Here is an 11,878-nt window from a genome sequence, read left to right as displayed (position 1 = left end):
ACACAACAGCTAGCTTCTCTCATTCCAATTCAAACAGAGGACAGTGGTACTGACCACCTGTAACGTTTCGCAGCTAGAAAAAACGTCAGCTAACTCCTACCTAACAACATAAACAGTGACCTACGATTAAATGCAGCAAAAATGAGGACTGGTAATGATAATGATGTGTAATGATAATAATGTGTTGGTGTTGAGTGGTAGAAGTTAAGAAATGTGCCACATATCCTGGTTTAAGCCAGGTACTTACACCACTACTGCATATCACCCACTTTGGGAGGCAGCGCATTGCTCTGTGCAGATAGAGCCTCAGAGCCCGAGTCGGGGAAAGGTGGGAGGGATGGGGTGGATCAAACCATTTTTGAGGCAAGGGGGGGGGGGTGCTGCTGTATTTTTGTTGTTAAAATGTTACGTTTCAACCAAGTACTGTAGGGTTTTGACACTTTTCTAGCTTGTTAAAAAAGGACATACAGTAAAAAAAATTTTTTTTAAAAATCTCTCAAATTTTAGGGGTGCTGGGAATCAATTTTGGGTTCAGCACCCCCAAATATGAGCTAGAAACGCCTATGACATGATGGCTTCTCATTCGGAATGAAATAAATCTGAATGAAATCATTCGGAATTAAAGTCTTTCCAGGTAGTTTACATGGGAAATATTCATTCTGAATGAGGGTTTACATGGGAGATCAGTTCAATCGCCTTTATTCAGGTCTGCGCAAGGTTTGGGGCAGGGAAGGTTTCTGATTGGATAGGGGGCGGGACAGATGTTACGTGTTTACGTTTACCGGAAGAAACTGTAGTCCTCGCTCCGGATAACAAGATGCTTGACGATGACGTTCTTAGTGCCTTTTTCGGGCGTGTTTTGCTTATATTCTTGTAGCAGCAGTACGACAACAACCTTGTTCTGCTAATCTGTTGAGGAGGATAAGGGAGGTAGAAGACCGTGCTGCGGTGAACGGAAATCGGTGAGTGCAATGAGTCCGACTGCTCTATCTCAGCCCGTTGCTATGCGGCCCGTTGCTATGCGTGCTATATACGTCATCGCGCCAGAAGGGCAAGGAAACGAGCATGCACAGAAAGACCTGAATGAACTTAAAGAGGAATGAGTGTATACATGCACACAATATTCTTTCATTCGGGATGACAAACGGAATAAACCACCCCCTTTAATCGGATTTAACTTTCAATCGGAATGACCATTTTTCAATCGGAACGACCGTTTACATGACAACTTTTAATCGGAATGGCCTTTCATTCCGATTAAAAGTGGAATTAAACTGTCCATGTAAACGTGACACCCAAGCTGAACGCCCGCTGGAATTGGACAGAGTCCAGTAGGGGGAGTGCACTCGTCCAGGCTGTAGGAAAGACCAGCTGACGCACACCCTAAAAGGAGAGAGACTTTTAGGGTGTGCGAGAAGACCAAACACAGGAATGTAGAACTTTGTACAGAATTTTTTACCTTCTCCACCAGGATAATTGTGGGATCATGGAACAGGATGTCAAAGCAGGTCATGAGGCCAAACCTTCCAGCGAAAGGTGTATCAAACGTTATGATCTCAGGTTGAGGCGGTGTGTCAAAGGATTCCTCAGAGAAGAGATCGTATTTAGTAGCGTGCCACCAGCAGGCCATCTGAGCTGTAAGAAAAAAGATTCTGTGAACAGTTCACACAGACTAGGAAATTATTTATTGGTGTTCTTGCCTGATTTCAGCTACACTATTTCTATTTTAAGGTCTACACTGCACCTGAAAACCACGTTGGTGTTGAACTGCCAGCGTCCATCAGGGGGACAGGAGGAGGAGGGGTCAGTCTTCAGGGGGCAGGGCTGCAGGTCGGCCATGTTGGCCACCACATAGAGGTTGTAACGACGGGCCATACAGCTCAACCGCTGGAGAACCTGTAGAATTCACAGACTGGTGTTGCATGAATGAAGGCTCTGAGCAGCATAGTGGTGTCTTCATGTCAGTATATCCCATGTCAGAGTGCCTGTTCAATAACAACTTTAAATCTAGAAGTGTGATTGTGCACCTCAGTGTTGTTGTATCTTCCCGGCTCTGTGCAGGGGTTCCAGCTCTCCTGCTGGGGGTCAGGAATGGTTTCTAAGTAGCCAGAGATGGATGAACGGCTGTAGTTGTAACCATGAATACCGTCTTCTGGAAACACCAGGATCTGGGCTCCCTGATCGAGGGAAGATGAGGGCAGAGTACAGAGATGAGACAAGCTTAATCATTCCTCTGTCGTCATAAACTGTGATACATTAAATCCACCCATCCCTACTTTGGTTGTGCCACTGATCAAACATAAACAGTTAGTGGTCCCTGGTTATGATCCAAGCTGTAGTAACTTTTAAATATTCTGCAATTTGGAGCAAGTGACAACAGCAGTGACACCTGAGACTTTACTTAAAGGACCACAACAGTGAAAGTTTAAGTCATAAACTAACAACAACCATGACATGCAGGAAGTTTCTAATCTGTAACAAATTTAACTGTCAGTGTCACCACGGTGAGCAATAAGCAAGATTATTTTTTTGGCTGAAAAACTGAACATCTATAACTCTCTCCTGACCTGACCGTACCTGCTGAGCAGCCCGGGCTGCCTGCTCCTCATAGATATCCAGGTTTTTCTGCATATGCTGCAGGGCAGCGGCGCGGGACAGGGCAACACGAGACTCCGGGTTCAGGATTAAGTTGTGCTCATACGAGTCTCATAAGAGTCCACGATGGGTTCTGTTTGACCAACGGACAACATTAAAGAAAAACTGACGACAACAACCAAAAACATCGCTCCAGTCTCCCCTGACAGACACAAATGTTGTAAACCAGACAGACCAGATCACACTACCCAATAAAACCTTGATGGTTCTACTTTCGGCTGAGGTAAACAGAGTCGATTTAGCAGATTTTTTTGGTTTAAAGTTAATAAGAATCTCCCCTTGTGAAATAGTGTTGTGTTGTTGTTTATTAAATAGCGATGATGTGAAGGTGATGAAGAAGACTCTGATGACACCGTCTTGCTTGCATAAAGAAAAGGTTTATTACAAGAAGTACAGCATCTATCAAGCATCTAGATTGCTTGGAGAGGTTCTCGGCCAATGTGAACTGCTCTGAAAAACAGCTCCAAATACCCTGCTTTATATAGACCTGGTGGTGTTTGTGAAATGTGAGACAAAGCACAACAGACGACAGAGAGTCATTCTTGTTGGATTTCACCAAACCTTGACCCTGGGCCATAAATATCTTCTTGACCCTGACCATATATGCTTCTGACCCTGAGCACCTTACTGGTCATCTGTTCCAAAGCTTCAGAGTGAATGATAATATACTACAGTGTTTACTGTATAATCTGGGTCCACATTCACAGAGGTAGTTTTGTCTTATTTTCAGATACTTTTCAGAAGTTACGCAGGTATAACCGTGGTTCTGTGAGTTCCTCAATGACTGCCAGCGGCTGTAAACAAAATGACATGTCTCATCGTGCTCCACCCAGGTCTAGCTCTCATGTATGTGACGTGTAAGCTATGAATACCACATGGTGGCACACCTTCATCCTCTGACAATCTCCTTGCCCCAAGAGGTTCTGACTGGTAGTCATTCAGGAGTTCACAGAACCATAAAACCTTGAGAAAGTGCAAGTTGCTGTCCAGGAAACTGCCACACAGATCTCTGTTAGTGCCATCCCCCTGACTGCCGCCCAGAATGCAGCCACACTTCTGGTACAATGACTAATTTCAGAATGCTGGAACTTGAAAATGTGGGAATGCAAGAGTCCATTGAAACACCACAATACCCCAGCTTTAGCCAGGGCTGCACACAGTGTCACCCACAGTGGGCAGGATCCCTCCCCCTGCTCAGTGGAGGTCCATGAGCAGCCCAAAATTTGTGCTGCTGACTGTGCATGTTTCTCATCAATGCTTCTCACGTGTTGCACCATTGTATTGTAATCGCCATCCCTGGTCCTACTCTCATCGAGCGGTTGCATTGTCTCTTTTTCATTTTGCTTGTTGTTCAGCTAAAAACACCAATCACAGGAGCTCTTCTTGCCATCATGAGGTCACCATTTTCTTTCCTAATTTTTTTTTTTGGCAGTTGATGAACAACGATTTGGTGCATAACGGCCACCAATTCAGTGAAGTGCAGATTAGGAAATGTGCATGTGTTGAATGCATGTGTTTGTGGACCTTCAGTTGTAGTACATAGGGAACTGTGTGCACGTCCACCTGACAGGTGCAAGTCTGCAGTTGTCCGAGAACCCTCAAAGTATGTCCAAGTCTTTTAAATCCTTCCTTGGGCTAAACACGCCTTCACAGCCTTGAAACTTTGAATTTGAAGCCTCAAATGACATTACATCATCCCCATTCTAATGCGAACCCCAGGTAACTACCTAAGGGGTAAGCAAGGTAGGTGGAGCCTGCATCAACAATTTAAGCTTCTCTATTTCAGCTCATAAAGCTTCCATCTCGTGGTGAGAGAGGGCGTACTCCTCTGCCTTTTTGCATTCTGGGCTACTGCGATCTACATGTGAGGAAGTAATGACACAGACCGACTGGACTGCCTGGACAGATTGTGGTTTTATTCAGAGTTCTTTGAGCTATCATAGAAGACATTGTCAGCTGTCACTCACACATTTAAGTAGTGTATATGACAAAAGACAAATGTGTGACAACTGAACCCGTATTGTTTTTACAAATCAGTTTTTAAAATGTATTTGTCATTGTTCTCCTGCCACATCCATCGATTCCGAAAGAGTTCACTCATTGTCAAGGTGATACATTCGTCCGTACAGACAGGCAGTGAGCAGCCCACCAGTCATGTTCGAGTGTCTCATGGTCACTGTGCCATCTGCAGCTGTTTCCAGATGCTCAGGCTGCTCCAGGACCAGCTTACTAGCTAAGACTGATGGGTACACATATCTGGTCCCAAACTTTCCCTCCAACGTGAAGTCCATTTTAGATTCAGCCTCTTCCACTCCCTCTCCACAGTAACTGATGTCCAACCCTGCACAGCGGACCAGTGCACACACCTGCAACACAGATATGATACATGTGACAAGAGTCTCAAAAAGCAGCTTTAAAATATTCAAACTTATTGTCATTCATACCTGCACGGCCCAGCGTCCGTTCAGTGTGTGTGTTCCAGCAAATGCTCCTAATGCGTAGAGCTCTTCACTGCCGCCCTGTGGAAACCTCCGGTACTGCAGGTGACAACAAAATGTGCCATTACAGACGTTCACTTCACCCTCTGTCTGGTTTAAGAGGACAAACGTAAATGGGTCACCCAGCATGGATGAGACGAAGGTGGCGGAGGAGGGAGGAACTGATGGAGCTGTTTCAGGAGGAGGAGAATCTAAGCAGCTCTCTTGGTGACAGTTTCCAGAGTCTTTAAGTGTAGATGATGTGGACTGACTACTAACTACCCCCTCCCCTGTGGTTCCACTCCGCCCCACCCACAGTGGGTCTAACATTGGCACCCTGGCCACCAGCAGCCTGCCCTCCTCTGGCTCTCCTTTCTTTGGGTAGTGGTAAGTGGCAGAGAAGGGGGTGTAGATGCCACTTCCCCTCATGTTCCGTCGGCTATTACGCAGGTTGGCCGCTAGCAGGGTGACATTGGCACCCAAGCTGAACGCCCGCTGGTGTTGGACAGAGCCCAGTAGGGGGAGTGCATTCATCCAGGCTGTGGGAAAGATCAGCTGACGCACACCCTAAAAGGAGAGAGACCTTTAGGGTGTGCGAGAAGACCAAACACAGGAATGTAGAACTTTGTACAGAATTTTTTACCTTCTCCACCAGGATAATTGTGGGATCATGGAACAGCATGTCAAAGCAGATCATGAGGCCAAACCTTCCAGCAAAAGGTGTATCAAACGTTATGATCTCAGGTTGCGGTGGCTTATCGAAGGCCTTCTCATACTTTTGAAAGATGTTGTATTTATGGTAGCGCGCCACCAGCAGGCCATCTGAGCTGCATTAAAGAAGAGTCTGTTAACAGTTCACACAGACTAGGAAACAGTGTGCAGATGTACTTGCCGCGCTTCAGCTATTTTAAGGTCTACACTGCACCTGAAAACCACGTTGGTGTTGAACTGCCAGCGTCCATCAGGGGGACAGGAGGAGGAGGGGTCAGTCTTCAGGGGGCAGGGCTGCAGGTCAGCCATGTTGGCCACCACATAGAGGTTGTAACGCAGGGCCATACAGCTCAACCGCTGGAGAACCTGTAGAATTCACAGACCGGTGTTGCATGAGTGAAGGCTCTGAGCAGCATAGTGGTGTCTTCATGTCAGTATATCACATGTCAGAGTGCCTGTTCAATAACAACTTTAAATCTAGAAGTGTGATTGTGCACCTCAGTGTTGTTGTATCTGCCCGGCTCTGTGCAGGGGTTCCAGCTCTCCTGCTGGGGGTCAGGAATGGTTTCTAAGTAGCCAGAGATGGATGAACGGCTGAATTCGAAACCATGAATACCGTCTTCTGGAAACACCAGGATCTGGGCTCCCTGATCGAGGGAAGATGAGGACAGAGTACAGAGATGAGACAATCTTCATTACTCTACTGTAGTTGGGCACTGTGGTACTTTAAATTTGCTTCTTTATTGAGTTTACTTTGGAACACTGACTTGTTTGCGGTAATATAAGCACCCTGCCATCACAAGTTTAAGGCGTGGAATTTTATTTATAATATCCTGACTGTGCTTTTTAGTGAGTTTTGTTACTGATCCAACAGCCACTGATTCTTAAATTCAGTGGTCTCTAGTCATGATCAAAGCTCAGCTAACGGTTAAATATTGTACAACAAATTGCAAGTTACAATGGCAGTAACATTGGAGACTTTACTTAAGGGATCCAAAGATCAATCCAAGGAACAGTTTGAGTTAAAAACTCAAACAACAAATCCAAACCCAACAACAATTGTGAAATACATGACAAACCCTCTAATACTGTGACAAGTTCAACATTAACTCCTACAGAAGTATGCAGTGATCAACTAAATAAGAAAAAACTCTCTGAACCTGACCATACCTGCTGAGCAGCCCGGGCTGCCTGCTCCTCGTAGATATCCAGGTTTTGCTGCATATGCTGCAGGGCTGCGGAGCGGGACAGGGGGACACGAGGGTCCGGGTTCAAGATTATGTTGTGCTCATACACAGCAGCAACATAGGAGGAAGTCATGACAGGCCCAGTATGAATAACGGCTGACATTAAAGAAAAACTCACAACAATGACCCAAAACATTGTTCCAGTCTTTCAGTGTGGACACAAATGTTGTAAACCCGACAGACCAGTTAATGTTGGGGATTGTTTGTTCTGTTTGCTATAAGAAGAGGCGAAACGAGGGAGGTACGTCAAATCAATTTTTAGGCACTGGTGGGGAGGGACTTCTATTATTTATTATAGTTTTGAGGAGGGACATAAAACTTAGTTAAAGCTAAGTTACTGATATTTTTTCTGGACGCTGCTGCCACTGTTGTATATGTTACGGTTTATTTGGGAAAACTGTCACGAATATGCACGTTACTAATGCTGGCTATGTGTGTGTGTGTGTGTGTTTGTGTGTGTCATGTGTAGGGTTATCAAAGTTTGTTTTTGTGCGGTGGGACAGATGGCTGTCGTGCATCTTTATTCTGCTAAGGTGCACACACAGTTTGTATGATGATACATTTGTAAGGAGGATGTGCATTTTGCTTAAGAAATAAGCTGTTTTGGTGACAACTCTCACTCACTCTGTGCTCTTTGCTCATTGCATTGGCTCCAATACCACCCACATTTGGTGTAAATATAAAAAAAATATGGTTATTTATGGTGGAGGGAGGGTCATCCAGGAACTACAAAACCTTAAGAAAGTAATACCATCCAGGAAACCGCCACACAGATCTGTGATAGTGACATCCCCATCGTTGCTGCAAGCCCAGAATACAGCCATACCCCTGAGTAGCAAACTTCAAAAGGTTTGAATTTCAAAAGATGGGACTGCAGGACAGAAAAACATGGCCCAAGACTTGTAGGTAGTGACTCTCATCCAGACAGCTTCACATTCGTCAGCAAACCGCCCCAGTGCAAGCTGGAGGTCACGGCTGTTGAAGCTATCAGAACCACATCACTGGAAAAGAGCAGAGACGCAACTCTGAGGTCCACAAACCAGACCCCATGCTCCCCCCAGCTGCTTCCTGAGATGCTGTCCATGAATATCACAAACAGAGTCATTGACAAGGGACAACACTGGCAGAGGCCGATGGCCACTGCAAACATGTTTGACTTTGACTTTCTCTTCCTTGCTTATATCTTCACTTTGGAGCTTTATGTGCTGACAAGGGGATTTCTCCTTTTTATTTTAGTATTTTAGTAGAGTGAGGTAGAGTGCAGTTATGTGAAGTGGACGTAGACTCCTGGGTCTGAAAAGTGAGTCCAATGCAGAAATGCCTTAAAGTGGCATTTGTTCTAATGGCCAGCAGGGGGCGACTTCAATGACTGCATGAAGAAGATTTTACAGGAGTCAATGAGAAAATGACCCAACTCCTCACATGATTAATTACCTCAGTAAACATTTTCCTGAGGAGTTTATGATCTCAACGGCTAGTTTCTAGTCTTCTTCAATACAGCATGATGTTCATTTTGTAAATTATGATCCCATTGAGAGGAAAATAGATGAAACAGCAGGGTATGCTATAGTTGGCTTTGTCCACTTCTTTCATACATTGTAAGACAAACGTTAAACAGCTAAATTATCATTTTCAGTCTCGGTCAGAACATTTTATTTTTTCAAATCAGTTTTCACCTCTGTCATTGTTCTCCCGACACACCCATTGATTCCTAAGCAGTTCACTCATTGTCCAGGTGATACATTCGTCCGTACAGACAGGCAGTGAGCAGCCCACCAGTCATGTTCGAGTGTCTCATGGTCACTGTGCCATCTGCAGCTGTTTCCAGATGCTCAGGCTGCTCCAGGACCAGCTTGCTAACTAAGACTGATGGGTACACATATCTGGTCCCAAACTTCCCCTTCAACGTGAAGTCCATTTTAGATTCAGCCTCTTCCACTCCCTCTGCACAGGAACTGATGTCCAACCCTGCACAGCGGACCAGTGTACACACCTGCAACACAGATATGATACATGTGACAAGAGTCTCAAAAATCACCTTTAGAATATTCAAAATTCCTTGAAATAGTACCTGCAGGGCCCAGCGTCTGTGATCAGTGTGTGTTCCAGCAAATGCTCCAAATGCGTAGATCTCTTCACTGCCAACCTGTGGATATCTCCGGTACTGCAGGTGACAGCAAAAGCTGCCATGACAGACATTCACTTCACCCTCTGTCTGGTTTAAGAAGACAATTGGCTCATACAGAATGGATGAGATGGAGGTGGTGGAGGAGGGAGGAACTGATGGAGCAGTTTCAGTTGGAGGAGATGCAGATGATGTGGACTGACTACTAACTACCCCCTCCCCAGTGGTCCCACTCCACCCCACCCACATTGGGTCTAACACTGGCACCCTGGCCACCAGCAGCCTGCCCTCCTCTGGGTCTCCTTTCTGGGCGTGGTAGTAAGTGGCAGAGAAGGGGGTGTAGATGCCACTTCCCCTCATGTTCATTCGGTTGTTACGCAGGTTGGCCGCTAGCAGGGTGACATTGGCACCCAAGCTGAACGCCCGCTGGAATTGGACAGAGTCCAGTAGGGGGAGTGCATTCATCCAGGCTGTTGGAAAGATCAGCTGACGCACACCCTAAAAGGAGAGGCCAGTGTCAGGACAAGAGAAGACCAAACACAGGAATGTACAACTTTGTACAGAATTTTTTTACCTTCTCCACCAGGGCAATTGTGGGATCATGGAACAGGATGTCAAAACAGGTCATGAGGCCAAACCTTCCAGCAAAAGGTGTATCAAACGTTATGATCTCAGGTTGAGGCGGTGTGTCAAAGGATTCCTCAAAGTAGAGGTTGTGTTTATGGTAGCGCGCCACCAGCAGGCCATCTGAGCTGTAAGACAATAGGTTCTGTTAACAGTTCACACAGACTAGGAAATTATTTATTGGTGTTCTTGCCTGACTTCAGCTACACTATTTCTATTTTAAGGTCTACACTGCACCTGAAAACCACGTTGGTGTTGAACTGCCAGCGTCCATCAGGGGGACAGGAGGAGGAGGGGTCAGTCTTCAGGGGGCAGGGCTGCAGGTCGGCCATGTTGGCCACCACATAGAGGTTGTAACGACGGGCCATACAGCTCAACCGCTGGAGAACCTGTAGAATTCACAGACTGGTGTTGCATGAGTGAAGGCTCTGAGCAGCATAGTGGTGTCTTCATGTCAGTATATCACATGTCAGAGTGCCTGTTCAATAACAACTTTAAATCTAGAAGTGTGATTGTGCACCTCAGTGTTGTTGTATTTGCCCGGCTCTGTGCAGGGGTTCCAGCTCTCCTGCTGGGGGTCAGGAATGGTTTCTAAGTAGCCAGAGATGGACGAACGGCTGTAGTTGAAACCATGAATACCGTCTTCTGGAAACACCAGGATCTGGGCTCCCTGATTGAGGGAAGATGAGGACAGAGTACAGAGATGAGACAATCTTCATTACTCTACTGTAGTCATGAAGTGTGTGACATTAAATGTGCTTCTTTATGTGAGAACAAAGAGAAAAACAAGCACTCCTGGTTACCAAGTTAACTTGGGAACACTGATTCGTTTGCAGTAATATATGCCCACCCTCATAAGCACCCTGCCATCACAAGCTTGGGATGGATTTCTTTACTGCTAATATCCTGACTGTGTTTTTTACTGACATATGTCACTTATCAAACAGTAACTGATTCTTAAATTTAGTGGTCTGTGATTATGATTCAAGCTCAGTTTACTGTTAAATATTGTGCAATTGATGGCAAGTGACAACAGCAGTGGTGTCTGAGACTTCTGCCAAAGGGGTCCAAGGATCAGTCCAATGAAGAGTTTGAGTTAAAAATTAACAGGAGTTGTGAAATGTAGGATTATACTGTAATAAGTTTGTCGGTCTCACAGAAATGAGCAGTAAGAAACGAAATAATAAATAACTCCGAACCTGACCATACCTGCTGAGCAGCCCGGGCTGCCTGCTCCTCGTAGATATCCAGGTTTTTCTGCATATGCTGCAGGGCTGCAGTGCGGGACAGGGGGACACGAGGGTCCGGGTTCAGGATTAAGTTGTGCTCATACACAGCAGCAACATAGGAGGAATTCATGACAGGCCCAGTATGAGCAATGACTGACATTAAAAAAAAACTCACAACAACAACCCAAAACATTGTTCCAGTCTTTCAGTGTGGACACAAATGTTGTAAACCCGACAGACCAGTTAATGTTGGGGATTGTTTGTTCTGTTTGTTATAAGAAGGGGCGAAACGAGGGAGGTACAGCAAATTAATTTTTAGGCACTGGTGGGGAGGGACTTATTTTTCTACTTTAGCTTCAGGGAGGGACGTAAAACTAAATTCTGATACAATTCTGGCTGCATCCACTTTTTTATCTGTGCGGGTTATTTGTGTGTGTTGATAGGATTACAAAATTTCTGTGTGGATGGGTGGCTGTCATGCACCCATATTCTGCTCAGGTACACTCACAGTTTGAATGATGATGCAGTTCAGAAAAAGGATTTGCATTTTGCTTAGATCATTATCAGCGTTCCACCACATTTATCACTGAGCAAATAAATAAGACACATATTTTATATTTCCATCTCCACTGGTATAATACCTCATATCTGGAATTCTGCTTATTTTACCCTCACTCATGAACAAGACCCCGAGTTAGTTTAACTCCTTCACTTAGGGTGGTAACTCACTCCCAACCCAGAGAGAGAGATCCACCATTTTTCAGCAGAAAAATATGGCCTAAGATTGAGGGTGTTGACTCTCACTTTGAC

General features: G+C 45.3%; 3 protein-coding genes and 1 pseudogene across 3 annotated transcripts in view; all 4 read right to left on the bottom strand.

Annotated features, from left to right (window-relative positions):
• The window catches only part of LOC126384232 (biotinidase-like), a 3,887-nt pseudogene extending 1,104 nt beyond the window's left edge, over nt 1–2,783 (bottom strand).
• A 1,767-nt stretch (nt 2,784–4,550) lies between these two features.
• On the bottom strand, nt 4,551–8,568 carry LOC126384028 (biotinidase-like). Its single transcript, XM_050034854.1, has 6 exons — nt 7,014–8,568; nt 6,341–6,490; nt 6,058–6,209; nt 5,776–5,959; nt 5,100–5,699; nt 4,551–5,021 (listed from the first exon to the last, which is right to left on the bottom strand). The coding sequence occupies exons 1-6, from the start codon at nt 7,224–7,226 to the stop codon at nt 4,749–4,751; spliced, it is 1,572 nt and encodes a 523-aa protein (XP_049890811.1). The 5' UTR covers nt 7,227–8,568; the 3' UTR covers nt 4,551–4,748.
• A 145-nt stretch (nt 8,569–8,713) lies between these two features.
• On the bottom strand, nt 8,714–11,349 carry LOC126384032 (biotinidase-like). The gene is made up of 6 exons (XM_050034858.1): nt 11,049–11,349; nt 10,360–10,509; nt 10,077–10,228; nt 9,790–9,967; nt 9,162–9,713; nt 8,714–9,083 (listed from the first exon to the last, which is right to left on the bottom strand). The coding sequence occupies exons 1-6, from the start codon at nt 11,259–11,261 to the stop codon at nt 8,811–8,813; spliced, it is 1,518 nt and encodes a 505-aa protein (XP_049890815.1). The 5' UTR covers nt 11,262–11,349; the 3' UTR covers nt 8,714–8,810.
• Nucleotides 11,350–11,620: 271 nt separating this feature from the next.
• The window catches only part of LOC126384231 (biotinidase-like), a 3,093-nt gene continuing 2,835 nt past the window's right edge, over nt 11,621–11,878 (bottom strand). The window contains exon 7 of the mRNA XM_050035194.1: nt 11,621–11,654. Coding sequence (XP_049891151.1) covers nt 11,621–11,654 — 34 coding nt within the window. The remainder of the gene's footprint in view (nt 11,655–11,878) is intronic.

This window comes from Epinephelus moara, chromosome 22, assembly GCF_006386435.1.
Source record: "Epinephelus moara isolate mb chromosome 22, YSFRI_EMoa_1.0, whole genome shotgun sequence".
NCBI lineage: Eukaryota > Metazoa > Chordata > Actinopteri > Perciformes > Serranidae > Epinephelus > Epinephelus moara.
This window is presented reverse-complemented; position numbering and strand designations above follow the sequence as displayed.

Bases quoted from the DNA above. Each gene is read 5' to 3' on its own strand.
- LOC126384028 (XM_050034854.1), bottom strand. From the start codon at position 7,226: ATGTTTTGGGTCATTGTTGTGAGTTTTTCTTTAATGTCAGCCGTTATT. The intron at 6,210-6,340 runs GTGCACAATCAC...TGAATTCTACAG, and splicing joins GCAGATACAACAACACTGAG to GTTCTCCAGCGGTTGAGCTG. The intron at 5,022-5,099 runs GTATGAATGACA...TCTGTGTTGCAG, and splicing joins ACGGACGCTGGGCCGTGCAG to GTGTGTGCACTGGTCCGCTG.
- LOC126384032 (XM_050034858.1), bottom strand. From the start codon at position 11,261: ATGTTTTGGGTTGTTGTTGTGAGTTTTTTTTTAATGTCAGTCATTGCT. The intron at 10,510-11,048 runs GTATGGTCAGGT...TCCCTCAATCAG, and splicing joins CAGCCCGGGCTGCTCAGCAG to GGAGCCCAGATCCTGGTGTT. The intron at 9,968-10,076 runs GTGCAGTGTAGA...ATTGTCTTACAG, and splicing joins AACACCAACGTGGTTTTCAG to CTCAGATGGCCTGCTGGTGG.